Source organism: Pagrus pagrus (genome assembly GCF_965226575.1).
Source record: "Pagrus pagrus genome assembly, chromosome: 12".
In the NCBI taxonomy this organism is placed as follows: domain Eukaryota; kingdom Metazoa; phylum Chordata; class Actinopteri; order Spariformes; family Sparidae; genus Pagrus; species Pagrus pagrus.
The window spans coordinates 25424569-25447245 of record NC_140196.1 but is presented as its reverse complement, the minus strand read 5'-3'; the positions used below and the strand labels follow the sequence as shown (position 1 = coordinate 25447245).

Below are 22677 nucleotides of genomic sequence, written 5' to 3'. Positions count from 1 at the left end.
GGAGCCAATGTGCTGAAATTGAACCTAATTAGACCAGATGAACTTTAGAATGTAAAATGAACAAAAGTTATGGAAAGAGTGCATCGTAATTGAATACGGAAGATCCTTTTAGGTCAGTGGAGCCCTCGATCTAGATGGGAGTTCTGTCAGAATTAAAAACACAAATAGCAATAGAAGCAGTTTGTTACATGTGAAAGACAGCCTGAGGCAATACCTATCTGGTGGTGGTAAATCTGTCCCCAGGAAGCTTAATGTCAAATTTAATGGTGCACAGCAAAAATGAATGTGCTGCTGGTCAGTATTAAATGGCTGCTTAGACAGCTCATTATAAAATGTGGTTCATAATGCAATGCTCTATGCTGTCAAACATCTTGAACAGTTCTCCAATATGTTGCACTAACATAAAAAATGTTACATGATCAATGGGGTAACTGTTAAAGGGGCACTCCATTGATTTAGCAGGTCAGTTTCTGATTCATAGGGAATAGAGAGCTGGAGGGTTGATATATTTTGAACTTTGAGGCGGCACATCTTCTAATTAGATGCTTCTAGACGTTGTTTTTGTGTCGCAGTGTGGATGAGCTCTAGAGCTAGCTTCTGATGAACACATTGAAAATAATTAGCAATACACACTGCTACATAATTAAAAAGTAAAAAAGGGAAGAGTAGAAAGCATTTTGAGGCAAATCTTACCTGTATTATTTCTGACCTTGTGGGAAAGGCCGTCTGAATTGAAACTAAGAAAACAAATGCCCTAAATGTATTAATACTTAGAAGATGGCTGTTCAGAACCAACAGCTACACCCTGAGAGTGATGTTAATAAAAGGCTGCACATATGTGGACTAAATATATCTGACACAGTGCAATTACCACCGATGCCTTTACTTTTTGCAAGAACCTCTACCAATTACTGGAAGGTCTGATTCCGAACTATTAAGCTGATAAGTTGAATTATCTCTATAATGGCCATAAAAGTTTAACTTTGAGATTCGGACTGATTCAGCCCATAATTGATGCGATGCAATCAGCAAGACTGTGTTAGTTAGGGTGACTCATTACTCTGCTGGTCTTAAGTGCAAAACTCTCACGGTCATTGAGCAGTGTTGCAGAGGGATTTGTCTTTAAAATCACAAATGGTGAGTAAAGAAACCATTTTGGGGACAGCCCATTGACCAGTCAACAGCCAAGTTACTCACAGAATTAATGTTAATTAGCTACAGCTCATTATCGGATGATGGTAATGTTTGTCATTTTAATCAGTAGAAGCAACTGTCAGCACTGACTTAAAAAACAAGCCCTCTAACATTACCACCATGTCGTCTACATTGCTGTTTGCTACTATAAGGGGTTGATAAGAGAACTGTTGGTGCTGAACTGATGGAACCAGCTCTCATAGTTCAGCTTGAATTATGAAAAAGGTTGGCTCCAGTGGTTTTGGAGGTTAACTCATACAAGGGACTTAAAGTCAGGACATCTGGGCTTCTGCTACATTGACTTTTCTTTAAAAAAAGTTTTGCAAGAGCCATCAACTTAATTGCCGGTGTGCTCTTCAAATATAAAAAAAAAACAGCAGGAGGGAAGAGTGTTCTTTTCCTCCAATGCAATGCCGTACAGCTGATTTATAGTCTTAAATGTAAGTCTTCTTTGGAGGAGTCTTTGAGTTTTTGAAAAAGGCTGTCCTACAGTAAACTCAGTGGCTGGATCTCTTCATCACTCCCACTCCCTCCACTTCCACTAGACAGTAGCACTGAAAAAATGAGCAGTATGCAGTTAACTGATACTGTGTAAAATGACCTCCAGTCAGAGAAGCTTTTCAAACTTTAGAAAATTTAGCTATTTCTCACAGCCACTTGCACAGCTGCAATGTGCAGCCTTCAAGTAAGGGATAGTGCCCGATGAGTTGTCCATCGCTTCTGCCTGAGGGTTTGACTGATAGCTTGTACAGTCATTACCATGCCCTTAAATGATAAGTTCACCCAAAAGGAAAGTTGAGGGAAGTTTCGTAGTCCGCAAAAAATTTTAGCTTGTAAACTAAAAGCATTACACGTGCAAGTGGGTGTATGGCTCATACTGCGTTAATTCCTGCCATAAGAAAGTAACAGAGATAACTCTGGCATGCATATGAATGGAAGTTAAATGCCATTAGCCAAAAATAAATATGTCTAGAGTGCTCATGATTCAAGTTCTAGGCTAACTTACTGTTAAAAGAAATACATTTGCACAGATAAAATGCATGTGCACATAAATCAGCCGGACATACCACGTACAAGTTGGTAACTTTGTGTATTAATGAAACTATTTTACATGTAATGACCGACAAACCAATAGGGCCCACAGATGTGTATGTAAAGTCTGTTAAAGTTTATGTGGCATGCGCATTTGAGCTCAGATGAGTAAGTCAGTCTGGCGAGAGTTCAATTAACTTACTGCATGACACCGCCGTGTCCACAGCAAACCCAAGGCCAGTGTCTCACAAGGTCTTTCAAAAAAGACAAAAAATAAACCAAAACAAACCAAAAGAGAAAAAAACGTAATACATCCAAAGGTCAATACCTCCCAAGGTCCTTTAAAAAACGTTTTCAATGGCCAATACCAAAAAACGGAACCTGATTTTCTGGCCCCACCATTAGCTGAAACCTTGTCAGATTACTACAGATTCAACTTAAAAATACTGTTCTTATTCTTCTTTCCTTGTTTTCTTAGGAACAAAACTTACACATTTACAAATTTAAACAAATGTACTTAAAAAACAAAAGCAGAATTGTAACAACCTTCAGATACCAAAATGCTTTTCACATTTAAAGGAAAGTCATTTTTTAAATGTATATTAACCAAATACAGTATATGAAATAATAACAGTCCACAACAATAACAGGAGTAAATAAATTAACACTGAGGTGTCTGCAGCCAGCTGATGCCAAAGCTACTCATTTTAGATAAAGGCTATAGCACAATTTAGAACGGTAAATAGACCATTGCACTTGAATTAGTTCCATAGATGTGATATATGATGAATTAATTGACATCCATCAGAAGCGAGTATTCACCCAGACTACAGTATAACATTAAAAGACTTCAGTCAGTGGTAACTAAAATATGCAAGTGAAACAGCAGTGCAGCCCGGGTGCTAGCACATCCTTATTAGATGTACTGTTTGCCCTTGAGAGAATGCAAGTGAGCGAGAGATGGAAAGAGAGGGACAAGTGAGAAACCTTTGTGTGATGTTCGCTGGCACTTTTACAAAAGCCCCTACCCCACTGCTCTGGAGTGGCACAAAGCATCTGTCTCCATCATTCAGCGACGATAGAAAGTCATATTTGAATATTGTGTAATCATCAGTGGGGATGTGTTGTTTTTTTTTTCCTCCTCCAAATGAACAGAATCATCTTTGCATTTGAATTTAGTTTCCTCCAGCTAGCACCAGTATCTGGTATTTGTATTTCCTCTGTAAAACACACTTCTTTACTTCCTTTATTCCCATCCCTGCTACCTCACACAAAGTTCCCTCCTCTTCTGCAGAAAAAACAAAGAAAATATAAACAATCCCTCAAAGTGAACGTCTTGACTGCTAATGTTTTATTTATTGGAGGGAAAAATGATACTTTTTTCTATCTAGATTGTCTGGAGTAACAACAAAGAGAGGGAAAATAAAAGGGAAGCAGCAAGTGGTGTGAGCAGGTGCCCGGCGGCAACATAAACACATGCACACATATACATAGAAAAGTAGCCCGAACACTCAGGTATGCACATAAATGAATGCTCACACATGCTTACACATACACGCATGGCCACAGTAGGTGTTTGGACTCTCCTGTCTACTGGACAGCCAAGCCCTTTCAGCTATGTCTCGTGAGAGCGACATGAAACACACACTCTCACACACAGAGAGCTGGTTTGATTCTCTCCACCCAGCATGGCTCCCTCATGGTTCATCTGTCAAGCTCAGCAGCCCTGAAATGCTTCTCATATTTTTCGGAAATAAGGGGAGTACAGGCAGCCTCCCCTCCTGCTTCACAGACGGACTTGTTATTATCATTTCAAAAGGCACAAGGCCTTTTTTTTATTTGATTTCCTGGTAGGTAGAATCCTGTCCTATCATTGTCATTGGCAGCAAGCTGGTAGGGCACAAGATGATTTTGGTTACAAAGCAACGTGAGATACGAGCGGTCACGCTCAGGAAAGAGGTCCTATCACTGTGACATCTCGGGATCACCGGGCGCGATATGATCTGGTTTCATATTACAGAACTCGGTGACAGGGTCTCTGTCTTCCTGTCTCTGTGGGTGCCGGTGGACTCCAGTAATGAGATGTTAAAAAGCTAACCTCCTCTCATTACTCCTACTACTGTCCTCCCTCTCCTCGTCCTCCCCTCTGCCACTCTATTCCTCCCTCACACGACAAGCTCAGAGCAGGTTTTAATGAATATTTTAGTGCCCTTTGTTCTCATTCTGGTGGCTTCTTGGGATCAATGATTAAGACCACGCTCCCACCTGACAACCCCCCCCACCCCGAACACTCAAACTACTTTGTGCAGGCATCTTTTCTTTTTATCTCCCTCTTGCTTTTTTGGCTCACCTCAGCCTACTGTACCACATCCCCAAATTCCCCCCTCAGGAGGACTGCGTTCATTGACTCAGTTAATTAAAATATGAAATGTGTCTGAGAGGGTGGGGTGGGAACAGATCGTTTGTGGTCCTGATTGGTTCTTATTTAAAACTGTGAGTTATTCAGTGTAGAGCTGCAACGATTAATCATTTAGTTGACAAATATTTAATTATTAATTACTACTTATATTCAGTGATGAAATGTATATTAGTATTTACTCAAATACTGTACTCTAGTACATTTTTAATGTACTTGTACTTTATTGGAGTATTTCCATTTTCTGTTATTTTATTACTTTCAGTCCTACATTTAAAAGGCAAATATTGTACTTTTACTCTGCGACAATTATTTGCAAAGCAGTGCATATTTCAGTTCATTTATTTTACCAGCAATTAGATAATATTGTCTGATAATGCTGTAGAGGATGTATACAGCAAGTGCACATGTTGAAGCCAAAACTCTCAGAAAGTACAACACAGACACAAGCTTGTAGAAAGTGGGTTCTGTTTATTCCTGGACTGACCAGGCATTTATTCACCTCAAACTCTGTTCATTTGTTTATACAGTTGCGCAATGATGACCTGGACCATCACCAAAATGTCACAATGACCTTAGTCTTCATGTCATTGTTCCAAATCTTTACTAGTATTTCATGTACTTTCCAGTAATCTTTCCAGAGCTTGTGTGTGTGTGTGCGTGTTTGCTCATGCATGTGTGTGTGTTCATCCTTGTTGACTTGACCACACGTGCTAGTTTAGAGTGCAAGCTTCCTGTTTTTCACCGTTTTGGAAAGTTGTAGTATATGTGTGTGTGCTTATAAGGTTTGGCAGGGGTAGACAATAAGGGAAATTTGCCACTGGCCCTCTGGGCCCTGTGTGCGTCACTACACTGTCATCGGTCAGGCGAGCATACGCTGTTAACGATACCATTGGCTGTAGAGTCTGACAATCTGTCAATAAAAGTCAGCCAACAGTTCTCCTCCGATCTACATTGATCTCACAAGTCGCCTCTGTTAAGTTGGAATGACGGAAATCCGTCGTAGCGACGGAGAACTTTAATCCATGCTGGCCCCACCGGGCCAGTGCTTGGAGCGTTCTGGTGGCCCTGACGGTTTTAAAAGTACGTCCGGGCCACCGGGCCATTTATATTGTCGACCCCTGTGTGGTGTCATTCGTATTTCCCAATCTTCTGTTTATCTCAGACCCCAAAGCATAATAACGCATTCATATTCAGAGGTCAATACCAGTCAACCCATATTTTACAGTAAATATGTACATGTAAATATGTGTGTCATTTACTTTTACTTGTACTTTAGATACTAAAGTACATATATTGCCTGAAAATTCATTTTGTCATTTTTTTCCCTGCGCTTTGTAAGCTCAGAACACGACCTGCCGATCGAGTGCAACAGCTTGATCCGAGGTGTTGTGGTGCAGACAGGCCTCTGTGGGCACAACAGAGATCTCTGATTTCACGTTGTTTGGCCAGCCTGAGTCCCATTTGTCCATTTTCTTTTCCTGCAACCAGACATTAGCTGGGAGCAGCCTTAAACCAAGCTGGATTAGCATGGCTCTTATTCCAACTCTTTTCCTCCCTGGAGCAGTCCAGCCAGTTAAGCTGTGATGGTCTCAAAGTCCACTGCTCTTAGTCCAAAACACCTGCTTTCTTCTCCAATGATGATATATTGCCTTAAGCAGTAAGTGTTTCAGCAACAGAAATGAAAAAAAATACGGTTAAAAAAACAAAAAAAGTGGCATAACACTTTGGACGGGGTGCCCACTAACACTTTTAGCTCAGCAGCTACTGTGAATATTTTGGCTTAAAAAAGGCTGTAAATAACATCTTTGGAAGTCAATGTGAAATCTCAGGGCTTCCAGAGATTTCAACTACAGGCTGTATGGAGCCATTTCATGTTTTTATTCTTGTTGTTAGTTTGTTTTTTGTTTGTTTATCACTAAGCTTCTAAATGTAGATAAGCTCCACAAATGTTTTATGGACTACAAAACTTCCTCCAACTTTTCGACGGTTTCAAGTGTGAGTAGATAATGACTAAATTTACATTTTTAGGTTTCTCTATTTGAGAAAAATAATCATCAGATTAATCATCATTAAATAAAAATTAGTTGTAGCCCTTATTTAGTCACATAGTCCGAGGGATGAGAAACACATGAAAGGATTGTTGTTAATCAGATGTTTCCTTGTTTCTTTGTTTTATATCAGTAATTAATCAAACAGGTGGCTGCTTCACTACAGCTTTGAAAAAAACATTCTTGACTAAGTTTTGGCAGTGTAACATCTAAGAAAATGTAAAATGTCATCCCTACAGTGCCAGATGGCTTTTGAAGGTTATGTCCAACAAAATAAACAATGGAAATTGTCAGTCAGACCTAAAGGCAGTATAGGAACTCATCCCATATTTCACATTTCATGTTTCTGAGAGAGAGGAAAAAAATCACAGCAGTCTTCAGCAAAACAACAAAACGATTCACTCATTACCCAATTTGTGTGCTTTGTTAAACTAACAGCTATCGATATGCTTAATTGCTTTCAGCACAAGCTGACAATATTTGACTCCAGTATCAATAAAACCCACACCAACCTTTTTCATCATTCTGTGGCAGAAATCTAATAACAGGCAAATAAACTGTGTTTCAGTACAAAGTGACGATACGTATGTAGCAAACAAAGCATTAACACTGTATATTACACTTTATTTGCATTATTCTGAATTATTCCACTCCAGAGGCTTACGATGCATGCAAGTGCCATCCCAGTGCCATGCCTTACCACCCACCCTCATCAGCTGATAAGCTTTGCTTCCCACCATCACCAGCAGCCAACTTTACATTGTTTTCATGAGCCTGATATCCTGCTAATTACCCTTACACCCCTGGCCACGTCGTGACCGTGCAAATGAAATGTTATTTGAATGGTGGTATTTGACGCTGTTTTTTTACTCAAGCCAGTGGCTTCTGTTGTTCTCAAACCGTGACTTTCCCAAAGGCAACACTCTGTGATTTGTAAATATTTGTGTATCCTCTTTTTATTTTCTCTGCTCAGACCCAGAATACTGCACAAATGAAATTGTTTATTATGCATGGTATGATTAACAGGAAAACTGTCAACAGAGTGAACCATTAGGACATTTCATGCTGATTTACTGGCTGCTGCTATGTAGGTTTGAGAGGCTTAAACATTATATCACAAATTTTTCATAGAAAAACTGTCCTAAAAGCACCTGCAACTGAGAAGAAGATCCATTAAGGCTAATCAAGATGCTCTAGATCTTTTTTGCTAAATGTTATAACTGGTGTCAGATATGGTTAGTGGCAGGAAATATTCTCAGCATACAGGAAGTGGTCAATTAAAATGAGAAAGTAAAATAAACAGCAGCAAGTGAGTTATTCATCCAGAGATGTATAAGCCAACATTGTGTTTATTTTACTTATTTATTTTTGCTTCTCCCATTCCCTATGTTGGTATAGAACCTTACGAACCAGCCATGTGGGTAACCTATGTGTACTCGGTGGAGTTTACTGCGAAATTTTAAAGAATAATTCTGTTTTATTAGCAACTAGGTCTCGTGTTGTCCCTTAAAGCTGTGCTAATTAATATTTCCTCTATGGCCTATACAGGGCTTTTTAGCATAATTTGGCTCAGTGTTTCTATGGTGTGCATCTCACGTTTTTGTTCACCCCCCCTTTTTTTTTTTCTCTTCAATTGCAGGAGACAAAACTTCAAAGCTAAACTGATATAACACCAAACTGCAATAGATCCACCGGTCACTGTTGTGTTTGGCCTCGCATACCCATAAAAAATACAAAAAAAATAAAAATAATAAAAATAAAAAAAACAGTATGGTCTCATTCTGTGGTCAAGTTCACAATAATAAATCTGCAAATTTCAAAATAAAGGCATTGAAACTACTTGGTTAGGATTAAGAAAAGATCATTTGGCTTCAAATGAGCACTTCTTCACAGCAGTCACAACTGCCGTTTGTCTCCACATGGGATTAAAACCCTGGTCTGCTAGATGAGAGTCCTGTAAATGACCCACCAGACTAACCCTGACTACCTCTCATCACAGACGTTACTCTTCATACTACTGTATGCCCATCCTTTGTTCCTGTCATTAACCCCACCTGCTGATTCTGTACTTTTATATGCGTGTAGTTTTTCGCACCTAAGCGAGGAAAACTGTGACACTCACACTGCCCTCTAGTGGATCAGCGTGTCTATTACACACTTTTCCGTGACACTGGGCTGACTAAACACAGTGCATGCTGATTTCTCAACACCAAATGGCAAACACCAGCACAACAACCAGCTGGTGAACACGCATCTAGTTAGTAAAGAGCTAGATTTTTTTTTTTGCATGGGACGGGAGGAGACTGTCAACTGTAACATCTCAAATTTGTGATTTTTGGGTTGGTTGCCCAGGTCGCTATGAAATATATTAATGCAGCTTCAAACATCCAGTGTGTAGGAATTAGTGGTATCTAGTGGTGAGGCTAGGGATTGCAACCTACTGAACACCCATTGTCAGTTTGGTGCAGAAACATGGTGGACTCTAGATGAGAACCTGCTCCCTCTGTGCATATGAAATGCTAATTCTAAGGAAACAAAAACACAATGGTTCTTTTAGGTGATTATACACTAATGAAAACAATTAGGATTATTATAATACATGTCTGCCAATAGGTACCCCTAAATCCTGCACACTGGTCCAAATCATAGTATTTAATGATGACTTTTGAATGCCTTATGCATCTGCTGATGTACAATGATGCGTACATTATATTTTCAAAAAAATATAAGTCTGGAGTCAAAATAATCAGAGGACTATGTGTAAAATAATTATGTATTCTCATTTGCTTTGGCCCCAAGATGCCTGAATGACTTAAGTTAGTGATTTATTGCAGTCATTCTGTTGTGGAACCTTGTTGTGAACCTAACTGGCATTGAGACAAAGAATGATGAAGTGGACAAAATGAGCGAGTTCAACCAAGAGTCACTCACAGCAGCAGACAAATGAGGACATCGGCTCTCAGACTGAAGATGAGTCACGTTGCAGGCAGAACAATCAACACAGTGAAAAATGACGTGTTTTATGTGAGACTTTGTCTCCTCAATTCACTGTACAGTTGTGAATAATTGTTACTATGTATTGATTTTCCCTTAATGATGTGACAGAATGTATTGCTTTACGATTTGCCACTCATGCGAAGTTACTTATCAATCTTTGATCTACTCTGTCCCTCCTACCTTCATTAATCCTTTTCATTAATTTCCTTCTGACTCCTTTGCCTTTGTCTATCATCACAGAATGTAATAAAGACTGTCATTCCAAAATGATCAATGTTTTTGGAGAAAACATTGCTGTATAGTCATAAAACAAAATACTACAGGCAACTACATCAGTATCAACATGTAATTAGGGATGAGTGGGTAAACCACTATCTGTATCCGTTTATTCAACCGACTCATCTGTTTCTGTATCTGCACTGGGAATGAGCAGGACTTAAAGCAGAAGTGTGTGGTGCCAACTGGCTTGATCAGGAGTTATATACAGAACAGCCTGATCATGAGAGTAAAACAAATATTTACAGAACAAGTTTTAGAAACTTGAATGAATGTAGAAAGTCATTCAGCTACCCAGTGAGGATTTTCACAAGTACAGCTATTGACACATTTTACTCAGATGACACGCTAGAAGAAGTACAGAAGAAGTTCAGCTGAATATTCACTCAACTCTAAATGCAATGGCATGTACATCTGCAATTATATTTTTTGTTGGTACAATGTTGGAGAATGAGGTTTAAATAGAAGTAATTTTGTCAGTAACTATAAATTTACCATTTATTAGTAATGATTATTATATATTCTAGCAGGGCTTATACGGTCATGAATTTATCGCTGTGTAAGCATCAATAGAGAAGAACTATGCATACACTGTTTCAGATGTAATAAATGTGCAAAAGCTGGTCTGTTCTTATAAATCTCAATGATGCACATATCCAGCCTGATTTCCACTCTCACAGTGTGCCACGGATACAACCACACGCTCATTTCACTGACTCTCATCTCACTAGCAGTAATATCTTTCAACATCTTTCAACTTCAGAAAGGTAATCATAGATTTTGTGACAGCATTTACAGCGCTCTATCGAAGCATGTTTAAAAATTAAAGGTGAACATGAAAATGACTCAAGCAAAATTACAGCTCCAAGTAAAGAAAATAAATCTTGATATTGAGTACACAAAATGATTGATTAAAGTTAACTTTAGAAATGTACCTGGAGTGACATTTGAGATTACTGTAAACTAAATGTGCTGACAACCTCTACACACAGTACTTTATTTAGATTTTGTCTCTTAACTTACTTTGTCTCTCGTTTTTCTTCGTTCCCTGTTGGATGACTGAGTGCTTCTGTCGCTAAACGGGACCTCCCATTCTCTCGTCTCTCTTAACACCAGGCAGAAGAACTTTGCCCGAGGCATCGAGCAGCAGCTCCCAGATGGCATGGTAGTGGCATCGGTGCCAACCGAGGTTCAGTGCCACGAGGAGCTGTCGGACCCCGTGCCCGACCCAGAATACCTCAAAGGTACGAAACCATATTTCATAGTTCAGTCTGCTAGCTCACAGCTGTGCGATAGTACTTCATCACTAGCCTGTCGAGAAATCCTCATTACTCAAACAAATAAAAAAAAAACAAAAAAAAACAACTTCTCAGGGCTTGGTAAGCATTGTGGAATGCTGAGTGAGTAGCCCAAGGTCTTGGCATACATTCTGACATTTTCGCCATCATTTTTAATGTTATGCATTCTGCCATCGTAAGGGTGAGAACGGAAAGTTACAGTCCCCGAAACACATCGGCCCGATGTAGACATCCTAATGGGTCCCCTCAATTAACAATAACTGAAACCAGACCAAGGACTCTGTTTGACTTGCAGCAAATATGTTTAATACCCAAGTTGAAGTGGACTATAAGTTTGGTCTTGTTGGGTTGACTGTAGCTGGTTGAATTGTGCTCTGGCCTATTACAATCCTCAGGTCCCCTTTGAGTCTCTTTTTTGAAAATATATTTTTGCACGTGCACTTTTCACTGATCTGTTTTGGTAGAGGTCTACAGACACATTAAGAACCATATGGGGCTTATCCACACACATGCTGACTTGCCTTCACTCAGTTTGACTTGGCACGTCTGTTCAGTGCAGCAGTTTTGCATTTCTTTCAAGGCTACTGGCATAAAGGTGTGTCTCTTACTGATGACGCCCTTGTCTTGAATAGTGGTTAAATGAAGCCGCTGTAAACACTCTTTCTCCCTGCAGCATTATCCAAGTTCACTGCTTACACACCTCTGTTATTTCAGTGATGAACAGTTTAATTTCCTATAGCTTCTTCACAATAAAAGCCCCCCATTAATTAGTTGTTTATAAAGCAGCACCAGCTGTAACTTGATGACATAACTTCTGAAACAGCTGACAGCTGAAAGTTTGGCTTACACAGATGAATAGTTTCACATATACATGTTTTTTTCTGGTCTTTTAGTTTGGTTGTTTGCTGTACTGCACTTATATTAGAAGGGAAGAATAATAAAACAGACGACGACAGAGTAAAATTCATGCTCAGGACTTGGACTGCATTCAGATCTTTCACTTGCAGCCATGGACTATTGGCCCACATTGCAGAGTGTGTGCTTTATTGTACTGTGTCAGCAGAGTACAGTATTGGTAGATATCAAAAAACATATTGTCAGAAAGCAAGCTGACCGCCGGCCTTTATGCAGCTGAATTAATGAATACAGTTTCAGAGCAAGTTAAATGTAACCCATCTGTACCCCTTTCTTTTATGTATGATTTTTTTTCTCCTTCACCTGGGAATGATGGATGACATACAGAATAACCTTTTAAAAGCCAGACAAAACACCACATTTTAATACATACCTAAGACTTTCTGGCTGCTGTTTGTCACAGTGCGACTCCACACACTCCTCAGTTCAACATCCAACTTAATAACGAACGTGAAGGGAGAATAGGTAAAACATCAGCAAAATCTTTTCTTTTTTTTTGATCTGGGAAGTGTGTGTGGGAGAGAGGTTGTACCATGACTGTCGGGATTCATTAGTCTGTGGCATCAGAGGCCATCTCGCTGTTCTCTTCATTACCAGTGCAGCACATGGCAGCGGTGTTTGAACAGCAACAGCCTTCCTATGTGAAACAGCTGCCATTAGCACAGACACACGCAGGAAAAAAGAAGAAGGATAAATCCTGGCTTGCTAACTGTCAGGCCATGGCAGCAGAAGGCCAAAGATCTGTGTCCATCCATCTGGACACCTCATTATCTGCCGAGTTTGACCTCACTTTGTTTTGCTTAGTTTTACAGTTTAGTTCTCTAAATGTTTGAAAACATGCAGAGTAGTCATAGGCATAAGTGTCTGATGGACTTGTTGGATAGGAAAAAATCTGCCTGACAGAAAGTTGTCTAACCACTCCATTTTGTCGGAAGCAGAATATAATATTTCTCTTGCCGGCATTTAAGTTGTAGAACATTTTATGAAGAGCGATACGTGTTATGGAGAGGATATCCTCCCCTGCGCTGCCTGCATAAGTAATAACCTTTCTCTTCATGTTTGGAGTGCGGTAGAAAGTACCACAATAGTGAGCGTAAGTTTAATAATTATATTTCAACATATTGCATTGAATGCCTCATTCAGGCAGCCTGCTGGCTAAGCTTATTCAGGGCACCTGTGTAACTGCCTCTGAATTGCCTTACAGTGTGGAAAGCAGCAGATTGCGGGATGGGTTTATCGCTTGTTGTTGATATAACAGCAGAGATACAAGGCCAGTCGGGGCAGCAATTCAAAACCACATCAAGCGGGGTTATGTCCGAGGTGATAGACAATCAAATGACGAAGGAGCAGCGGTGTTTTGAACTGCTGTTTATTGGAAACTTCAGAGGATATTAAAAACCGTCTAATCTAAATGGATCTTCTGCTGCCAAGTCCCCGAGCCCCTGTCCCCCCTCTCTGTGCTCGGCTCAAACCTTTTTATCCCTACATCGCCCCTGGGCTCACAGTGCACACAGCCCAGAACAGAGACTGACGCAGCAGCACTTCTCCTCCCGTGCCTTTGTGTTGGGCCTTTGCTGTGGCAGCCCTGGGCTTTTATTGAAGAGTAATATCATGAATTGAGATATCATTTCAAAGCATCCAGCAGGGCACCATAAAAACACACAGTGGACTCTGGGGCACTGTGCTGCAGGTTTCACTCTGTTCCCAACGCATGCTAGAAGTGAACCAATGCCTAATGCTAAAAAAGTGCATGGAAAGTACAATATGGTGGTCCAAAGATGAGTGATGTGGAAAGATGTGGAAATCCAGCATAGAAGGAGCTAAAGTCCTCATGTCACATCTGGACTAGCCACTAGCTTCTGTGTGAAATGTGTTCCTGTTTAATGTCCACATAATATAGCACCTGCTATTAGAACTACAAACATTAAAGTTAATGAATTTTAGCAACTTCAGGGCTAGATGCTAACTTTTTTTTACATACTTATCTATACTTTAAACTAAATAGTAAATTCAAGCACTTTCTAAGCATTTTCAAAGTGCATTCCCAAGCTTTTCCAGCACCTTAAATCTGTGGTAAGTTATCATGTATAGACAAAATGATTACTTGACTTCCAAAATATTAAATCGGATTGTGCTGTAGAAAACTTGACTTATGTTTTGAGATAGTGAGACTCCAGAAGGGTGGAAAGTTTAAGGACAACAAAAAGTTTCATGTTCCTAAATGTGTCACCTGTTTGGAGGCTAAGTACTGTAGACTTGGCATCCTTAATGATCTGGCTGAACTGATAAAACAATCACTCAAATACGAGATTAATTATGGAACTAATGAAGTTGTTATTACAAGCAGTTTCAATTTCAACTTTGTCCAAAATATTGTCTGTCCCTGTACTGAAGCCACTACTCCACCGGCCGGTCACTGCTTGTATCTGGTTACTTTCATCTCTGACAGCAATATGGAAAAATTATGTGAAGTATCTGTAACTCCAGACTCAAAGTACTTTTAAATCCAAGCTGTACTCAGCTGAAGTACTTAAGTACATTTATTTTTACTTACGTCATAGATGGACTGGTACAGCGGATCAGTTTCACGCTGAGTAGCCAGCCAGTGATTGTAACTAGTGCTGACACAGCGCTGTGGAGAGAGAGGTATGGTGACAGCAGAGAAGAGGAAGCTCCGTTGTAATCAGCTTAGACAGTTCAGTTTGTCATTTATGCTGTCTAGCTGCCTGACTCTAGCTCAGAGCTCAAGGTGTGTTTTGGTCAGTTCTCTCTTAACTTATTTGTGCCACCTGGCGATCCCTTCATGCTGACGAGTGGATCCTGTGACTTTATCAATGGATATCATTGGTTGTTCTTCTTGTTTTGGGACATATTGGATGGCATTGGTCAAGCACAGTGATACTTTTTTGTTATTGTTGTTGTGTGATTGGCCTGAATACTCTAGTTGCTCTGTTTGCACACATGCCCCTACAGTAATTAAAATGCACAGTTCACACGCATCTGTTTTTAGTCACGAATGCAAGTGAAATGCTCGCGCTGACGATCGCTGAACTATTTGTAAGTATTCAAAGTATTTTCTTTTTTTTCCCTGAGTGGCAGCTTGATTATTTACATTATTTAACACAAACACACTCTCTTCCTCTAGCTGTTCTAGAAAACATCAGCGATGGTATGTAATTAAGAACAATTACTCAAGTACAGTCTTGGGTTATTTGTACTTCACTTGAATATTTCAAATGTTCATATATCAAAACATTTTTACAATACATGTCATCAGCTGACACTCATGTAAGGGGGTTAAGCCAACAATGATGGCAAACAGCTGTGTGAGGAGGCTGCCAGGCCAGAGACTGCTGTTTGAAACAAAGCTTTTACATTTGTAACCGCTTTGTTTGTGGCAACAGAGCCAAGTAAAACAAAACATGATCATTTCCTTACTCTAAAAATGTGGTTTGTGTGCCTAAACCTAACCAGACCATAAGCATTGTGACGTAAAGTTGCAACATGAAAAAAAATGACAGCATCTCAAACTGATATGGTTTGCTGATTTTTCATAGACATAACTCAGTCCATTAAATGGAATTTAATTAGTTTGTCAATCTACTATTGCAAAGGTAAAGAACACATTTTTCATGCTTTGAAATTAGATTGATTTCCATGAACACTTATGTAATTTGGGTTAAAGAAACATGTGGCAACACTTTTCCGTGACACCATGACCTCTGGTTGAGGACTTTTGAAGGACTCAGTGACAGCTGCAGCAGAGTAATGAATTTAGATCCAATGCGTCTACCAACTTTTGCAGCAAAGTAATGGATTTGATTTCTGACAATAGTTTCCTAACACAGTGTTATGGCCACAGTCTTGGATGGCGTGAGGAAAGAAGGCATTCCCCTCGAGCTCCTTTATATTTAGGATGTTTCTCAACAAACTGACACGGTCTTCCACCGCCTTGTCAGAAATGATGCAAGTATCATATAAATTCCTCATGAAAGATGACAAGCATTCAGTCATCCAGTGGCTCTTCAGTCATAACACATTTGTGATAGAGTTCATATTTTGGCCATATCCTTATTTTCATACAGGGGGTAAAAAATAATAACTGAATGGTTTTAATATAATGCAGTCAAGTAAAATATGCCTAGCATACAAACTACCTTACCTTTGATGTTCTTGAACATGTCCTTCGGTTTGCATTGTTAACCCATTTAGTCACTGGTCATCTTTGCAGCTGCATGTTTTCTGGGTTCGGCTCAGCGTCAATATTTTTTTAACAATTCCCTGCTCCACATCACTTCACTTCTCAGTGTGTGACTGATGCATCAGCTCCTTAAGCAGCAACAATCTGTCCTGTTTGCTCGTGAAACTTTTGCCTTAAATGCTTAATGATTGTCAGATTGTCATGTCAGTATGACTCACCTGCCTGTTATGATTCACATGGGGAGGGATGTTAAATTTAAATCCACTAAATCACAGTCACAAAGGAATCTTCACAAGTGAGTCACATTATTTATCCCAAACTTCTCAAAACATTTGCCAAATTGAGGAAAACTGCGAGTGATGAACAAAGCCATCGAGTCACGAGTGTGTTCTAACAGGCTGAAAAACTCAAAAAGATATGATTAAAACATTGCTTTTAATGCATTTTGCAGTAATATGTGACTTATTATACATTAAGTCTAGGCTTTGAGAGGTTGACCTGACGCAGTTTCATCATAGGCATAATTAAAATTTCAGATTGAGCACTGATCACTATCAAAGGCAAAATCCATTTTGACAGATAGGACTGGCAGTAGCTGTGCTGCAGCAGTAAGGCTTTGTTTGTGGACACACGTGTGTGAGCTGCAGCAATTCAGCAACGCAGCCATCACAAGAGATTAGGTAGCGTTATTACGCTTCGCTTCTGCAACGCTCCCAGTGGAATAAATAAGTTGCTAGGAGAACGGAACAAAATACGGCAGGTAACAAAGATGTGCTCAGAGGAATGAAGGGGCAGAGAGTGTGTAAGGAAGTCAGCAAACATCACATGATGTAGCCACATTAAAAATAATGTAAATAAAACTTGAATAAACTTACATTACCCTGTTAGTGAACATTTCTGCCTGGTGGACATAGATACATTTTCATTAGCAATGATCATTGTTTACAATGGAGAGAGCTCCCATGATCCCATGCTACTTATTTCTTTTGTTTTTATTTTGAGTGAGAGATCCCTGACGGCAGAAATGACATACTGTGCATTTCAAAGACGCTGAAATGCTCTCTAGTGCTGATGTGGATGTTAATTAACTATGAGCAAATTGCAAGTGAATGTGACATTCAGTCAATGTGCTTTCGTAGAAATGCACTCATCACTTGAATAAAAATATAGATTTCTCTGGATTTAAACATCATCAGAAACATTTGAGATACTGTGAGGACACAACTCAACACACTATACATTATAGCAGTGCTTGAGTTGCTTTTTGGACATTTTAATACAGAAAAGGTTAGATAATATATCTATATATATATATAACTCATTGCTTTGTTGTTTTGGGTGGCTACTTTTCTTTTGTAAGGTCTAAAATCCTACTGTATGCCACCTGTTCAGCACCAGACTGCAGACAACATAAGTGACTATGTTTTGTAAATGTAGTGGACAATTGAGCAGCTAAAGAGCTGGTTGAGAGCAAAACAGAGCAAAAAGAAGAGTTAATAATGGACTTACTGGAGAAACACGTCAGAAACACAACTCCAACTGGATGCTAATGATGTTTTGTGTCCATCTAAGTGGCCAAAAAAATCAACGTGTGCCAGTTTAGGTGAGTGTTTCCTAGCCAGTTATTAACTGTAACAGGTGTGTTTAACCAATCACGATATGGAGTTCTTGATCAAGAACTCTACTGTCAGTTAATCATGTGGGAATATTTTGTTCATTTAAAAAACCCTTATCTAATGTAAGTGTCACAAGTGACGCTCTCTCTTGCTTGTAAAGAGCATAAATTGCAACAGTGACGGCTGGGTAATTACAGATGCAAAATAACTGAAGATCATCCACAGTGCTTGGAGGATGGTGCTGAGGGGCATAGCTTGAGAGCGCCACAAAATGTCTACTAAGAATCCTGAACAGATTAAGTGGGGTCCACAGAAACCTTCTTACATGGGTCCTGAAATTCCCAGTTATGTCACTGCCTGCTTTCATGCAGAAGAAAGCCATGGTACCTTTATTTTGTCATGTAAATTCCTCAGTGTTTCAATCTCTCTGAAATGGGAAGGAGCAAGTTTTTAGTTACAAACGTGTTCAGCCCAGAAAGTTTTTGAAAGCCAGCTGGCGACATAATCACTAAGTTATTGCTACTGATCAAAAATCCTTTCACCCCCTACGTGGATATATTATGCTCATTATGTTCTACAGGGTTGTAACAATCTTACTTATTGGCCCTTTAAAACAGATGGCCCGTCACACGCTCATTGAATTCATTCTTATAAACATTTGCTACCTCTCAGCTGCGTGACAGCGAGTTATATGAAGGCAGAGGAAAAACTTGTTTCAGCTTAGAAACCTTGGCTAGGAAAGTGGTGGCACCATCCACATGAAGTCACCTGGGGCATCTTCTCACCTTACTGCACCTGTTCTCTTGGCCTCCACATTTCCACTGAGTGCACAAACACAAGCGTCCAACGCAGCGCTCTCCAGCCCCAGCTAGCTGGCTCACCGCCACCTCCACTCGTCTCCTGGCAGGCTGTCAGCATTATCGCTGTGCCTGCAGTTAATTGCGAGGCTCAGGTAATTGTCCGTGGGGTAGACAGACGTGCAGAGATGGCGTCGGCAAGAGGAACGTCTGTTGAGCCGCAATGAGCGCATGCCACCCCTTCGTCCCATGCTGATTCGGCCAGGTTTGGTTTCTATGGTCAGTGTATTTGTCACAATGTCAGCACTCCTTGTTCCAGCCCTCTCTGGTCGGCGCGAGGGTGAAATCATTCATCTTTCTATTCATCTCCAGGCTTGGAAGCCATTCATCATGAGGCCAGAGACCTCCATCAATTATTCCGATGGGAGAAAGAGTGAGGAAAGGGAGACTTTTGAAAGGCAAATACATCTTGATTTAATTGGAAAGCAAGTATGCTCAAGGCTGCTAAGCAGATTTCCCCTAAGATGGGGCTGGAGAGATAATGGAGCAAAAAAGAGAAGATGGACAAAGAAAAATGAAGGGGAAAAAAGAGAGAGAAGTGAGTAGGACAGATGGAAGGGAAGACAATGGAAATTTACAGGATGAAAAGAACACAAAACTAAAGGGGCCCCAACAAGTGAGTGAATGACAGCCATCTTTGTCTGCAGTGTGCAGGCAGGGGGTGAGCAGAGCCAGGATGAGGGAATCCATTGGTGAAGGTTAAAAGGGCTACAGGGGAGGCTTGACCCATTCTGATCCTCTGCTAGCAGCCATAAAATGACACTGCCTCTGCTATCTGTAACACACACATCACATCTGTGTCTTTGAATGGGTGTCTGTACGTCTGCCTACGCTGAGGCGGATGTAACACAACAGAGAACGCCAAAGGTGAAATAATCGTCTCTGCCATTTACCGAGGCTCTGCAGCCGATCCCCTGTCGTTTGTCATCAGATCCACGGATTTATGCTTATAGGTCTGGAGAAATGGCTGACACAAGAGTTTAGGTTCTCAGAAGAGAAGTTTCAAAAGAGAGACAGATCTGAAAGTGCTGTCTAGGATATTCGCTGGAAATTTATATATATATATTTTTTTTTTTATGTTAATTGTTACAGGATACGGTGTCTTGCTAAAAGTGATACAGAATCTAGGGTTGGAATACCTGATGGGTAAAGAAGCTTACTACCATGGGATCCCCTTCCTCGGATGCTTAACTTCCAAATGTGTTGGAAATCTAAAACACTGAATTGGGGCCCCAAGTTGGCTCCTATGTTTTTCCCTAATCTATATAAGGATACTTTGTCTGAATGCCTTCGATTTGTCAATATTTTTGCCCTTTCGGCCATTAAGGGGGTTAATCCTGGCCCTGCACTTACCACTATAAAGAGCCCAGTATTCTATGAATTACATTTATAGGCTTTATAGGCTTTCACACTTTATGTCGTGAGGCAAAAACCATGTGTGTGGAGGTCTGGGTGGTTAGTGGGTGACTTGCATGCAGGTTATTAGAATTGTGTCCTTTGTGCTTGCAATCACTGTTTACCTTTTTTTTTTAATTTATTTTTTTATTAAATGTTACGATGATCCTTCCTTAAAGGTTCAGTATTTAATAATTTTCGTTTAAGAAGTCCATTGCCAGTGACACCCAAAACCACATACTGTATTTCATCATTCCCAAGGGCTTACCAGATCTTTGTTGTATGCTTGCAGTTTGGTTAGGTTAAGGAGCTAAAACTACATGGTTAGGTTTACTGTATTACATTGAGCCTATGTTACTTAACTAACCGCAGTCATGTTATGTATGTGATGTAACTTTACCACGGTACTAAGTTAAAATAACTCACCTTTGACATATGGTTCCACACTGGGCATGAACAGTGGTCTCCTGGATGTCCTGTGCTTGTTTAGTTAACACGACCACCATCCCTGACCTCTTCCCTATAGCCTTTTTCGTTCTTCGTATTACTTCTCCTGACTTCATCCTTTGCAATAAGAATTACTTCTGCCACTAGAGGTCACCGCCAAGCAAGAAACGCTGCCTCACCGCTAGATACCCCTAAATCCTACAGACTGGACCTTTAACCTCTAGGATTTTAAAAACAGTGTAATTTGATGTAAAATATGAAACGCATGTAATTGACAGTATTCCGTGGTTTAGTTAATTTGCTCAATGGGTTGCTATGAAATAAAATCATGAAATTGGCACTAATTTCAGGCAGTAAGTAAATTAAGCTTAAGTAATTTCACCTGTCCTCAGTTAGACCAACCTCTTTTTTTTTTCTTCCTCAAACCTGTATTTATTCAACACCATCATTTGTTATTTACCATCTTATAACACATGATATTGCAAGCATCATGTGAAATAAGGGGCCTTTTCTACATCTAACATTCCCCAGATAACATCTAGAACCCAACACGAGATTACATGTTGATAACAGCACCTTTATATTTGATTAGCACCACCAGGCAAGACTCACTCCCTTCAACTAAGATTATTTTCTTATTGACAAGATTTGTCTTCCTGCACTGCTGCTGATTACATCAAAGGAGCATCTTGCCACAGGCGCATCTTTTTCCCTGTGATTCACAGTGTTTGGTATGTATCTGTGTGTGTATGTGTGCGGAAAAGTGAAGCCGAGGCTTGCAAAGCTCCCGTGATTTTCTATCATGCATGCCCGTGAAATGTGAAATCTTGCCAACAAAGTTTGTAAATCTCATCTCTGATCGCCTTTCACACCACCTTTCAGGGTTTGAATATATCTGGGCCCAGAAACACACTTGAGCTGAAATGTATGAAATCACTGTTGGATGAACTTCAAACTTTTTCTATTAGAATTTGTCTTGACATTTATGCTGAAAGGTTAAGACACAAAGTTAAATGCCAATTGTTCCAAACTCAGCTCCTATCCATTAATAATACATGGTTATTGGTCCGGGTTGCAGTTTAGGGTAATGAATATCATTGCAATCAGTGCATTTTAATATTTAGAGCCTTGATTAGATTTGAATTGATCACACAGTCATCTGGAAGGGAGCCTTTTTATATATTTATTTATTTTTCTTTTCTTAGCCCGCGCCGGCCAAGTTTTGTTCATCAAGGTCATCCTTTGTGTTACTGTATTCCCCTTGTCTTGTCATATTCAACCGGGCCTCCCCTCGGGGTCTGCCCACGGCCTCTCCGCACACTCCCCATGCAACGAGCCTTTAGATATGTCAGCACCAAGATGGCACATAATCTATATTTTATAGGGCCTTGATATAATTGGTGGCAGTGAGGGAAGGTCATGCCTTTAGGGGCCCCCGTCTTTCCCCCAATGGTTTTCAAGACAAAATCCTCAAACAACAGCCCTGTAGTCAAAATGTGGATTAGACATGATGAGGCAGTGAGTGCGGTGTCACTGTTTCAGGAGGAGTGGAGATGCAGAGTGTGCTGGAGCGCAGCAATTATTCAGCATGTATTTACTTTGAAAAACATGCGGGGGCTATAATTTATTCAGCACTGAGACACATTCTGGAGCAAATTCTTAAGCCAAACAACAGTCATGGCTCGTAGAGCTTATTTGGTGTCAGAATCAAGAAGGTAACCGGCTTTTTCTTTTGCTTGTTTTTGTAAGATACAAGTTATAAAATGCAAATAAAGTTCGTAGTCAGTTAAAATAGTTTGAATTGCAGTTAGTTTCCAAACGATGACACTTTTAAGAGTCTCATTTTTAGATATTTAGATTTTAGATGTACAGTATCCTTTTTTATGTCATCTCTGAAACCTGAAAGAACTGTTGCAGTGAGCGTGTCCTCTATACACAGTTTGGGTTTTTGTTGTTGTTTGTTTGTTTTGTTTTTAATTGGA

At 40.0% G+C, this 22677-nt stretch overlaps 1 protein-coding gene across 5 annotated transcripts in view; it reads left to right on the top strand.

The window, feature by feature from the left end:
* The window catches only part of astn1 (astrotactin 1), a 427741-nt gene that overhangs the window by 210732 nt on the left and 194332 nt on the right, over positions 1 to 22677 (top strand). For all 5 annotated transcript variants that reach the window (XM_084369247.1, XM_084369246.1, XM_084369245.1 and 2 more), the window contains one exon: positions 11083 to 11210. In XM_084369247.1, coding sequence (XP_084225373.1) covers positions 11083 to 11210 — 128 coding nt within the window. The remainder of the gene's footprint in view (positions 1 to 11082; positions 11211 to 22677) is intronic.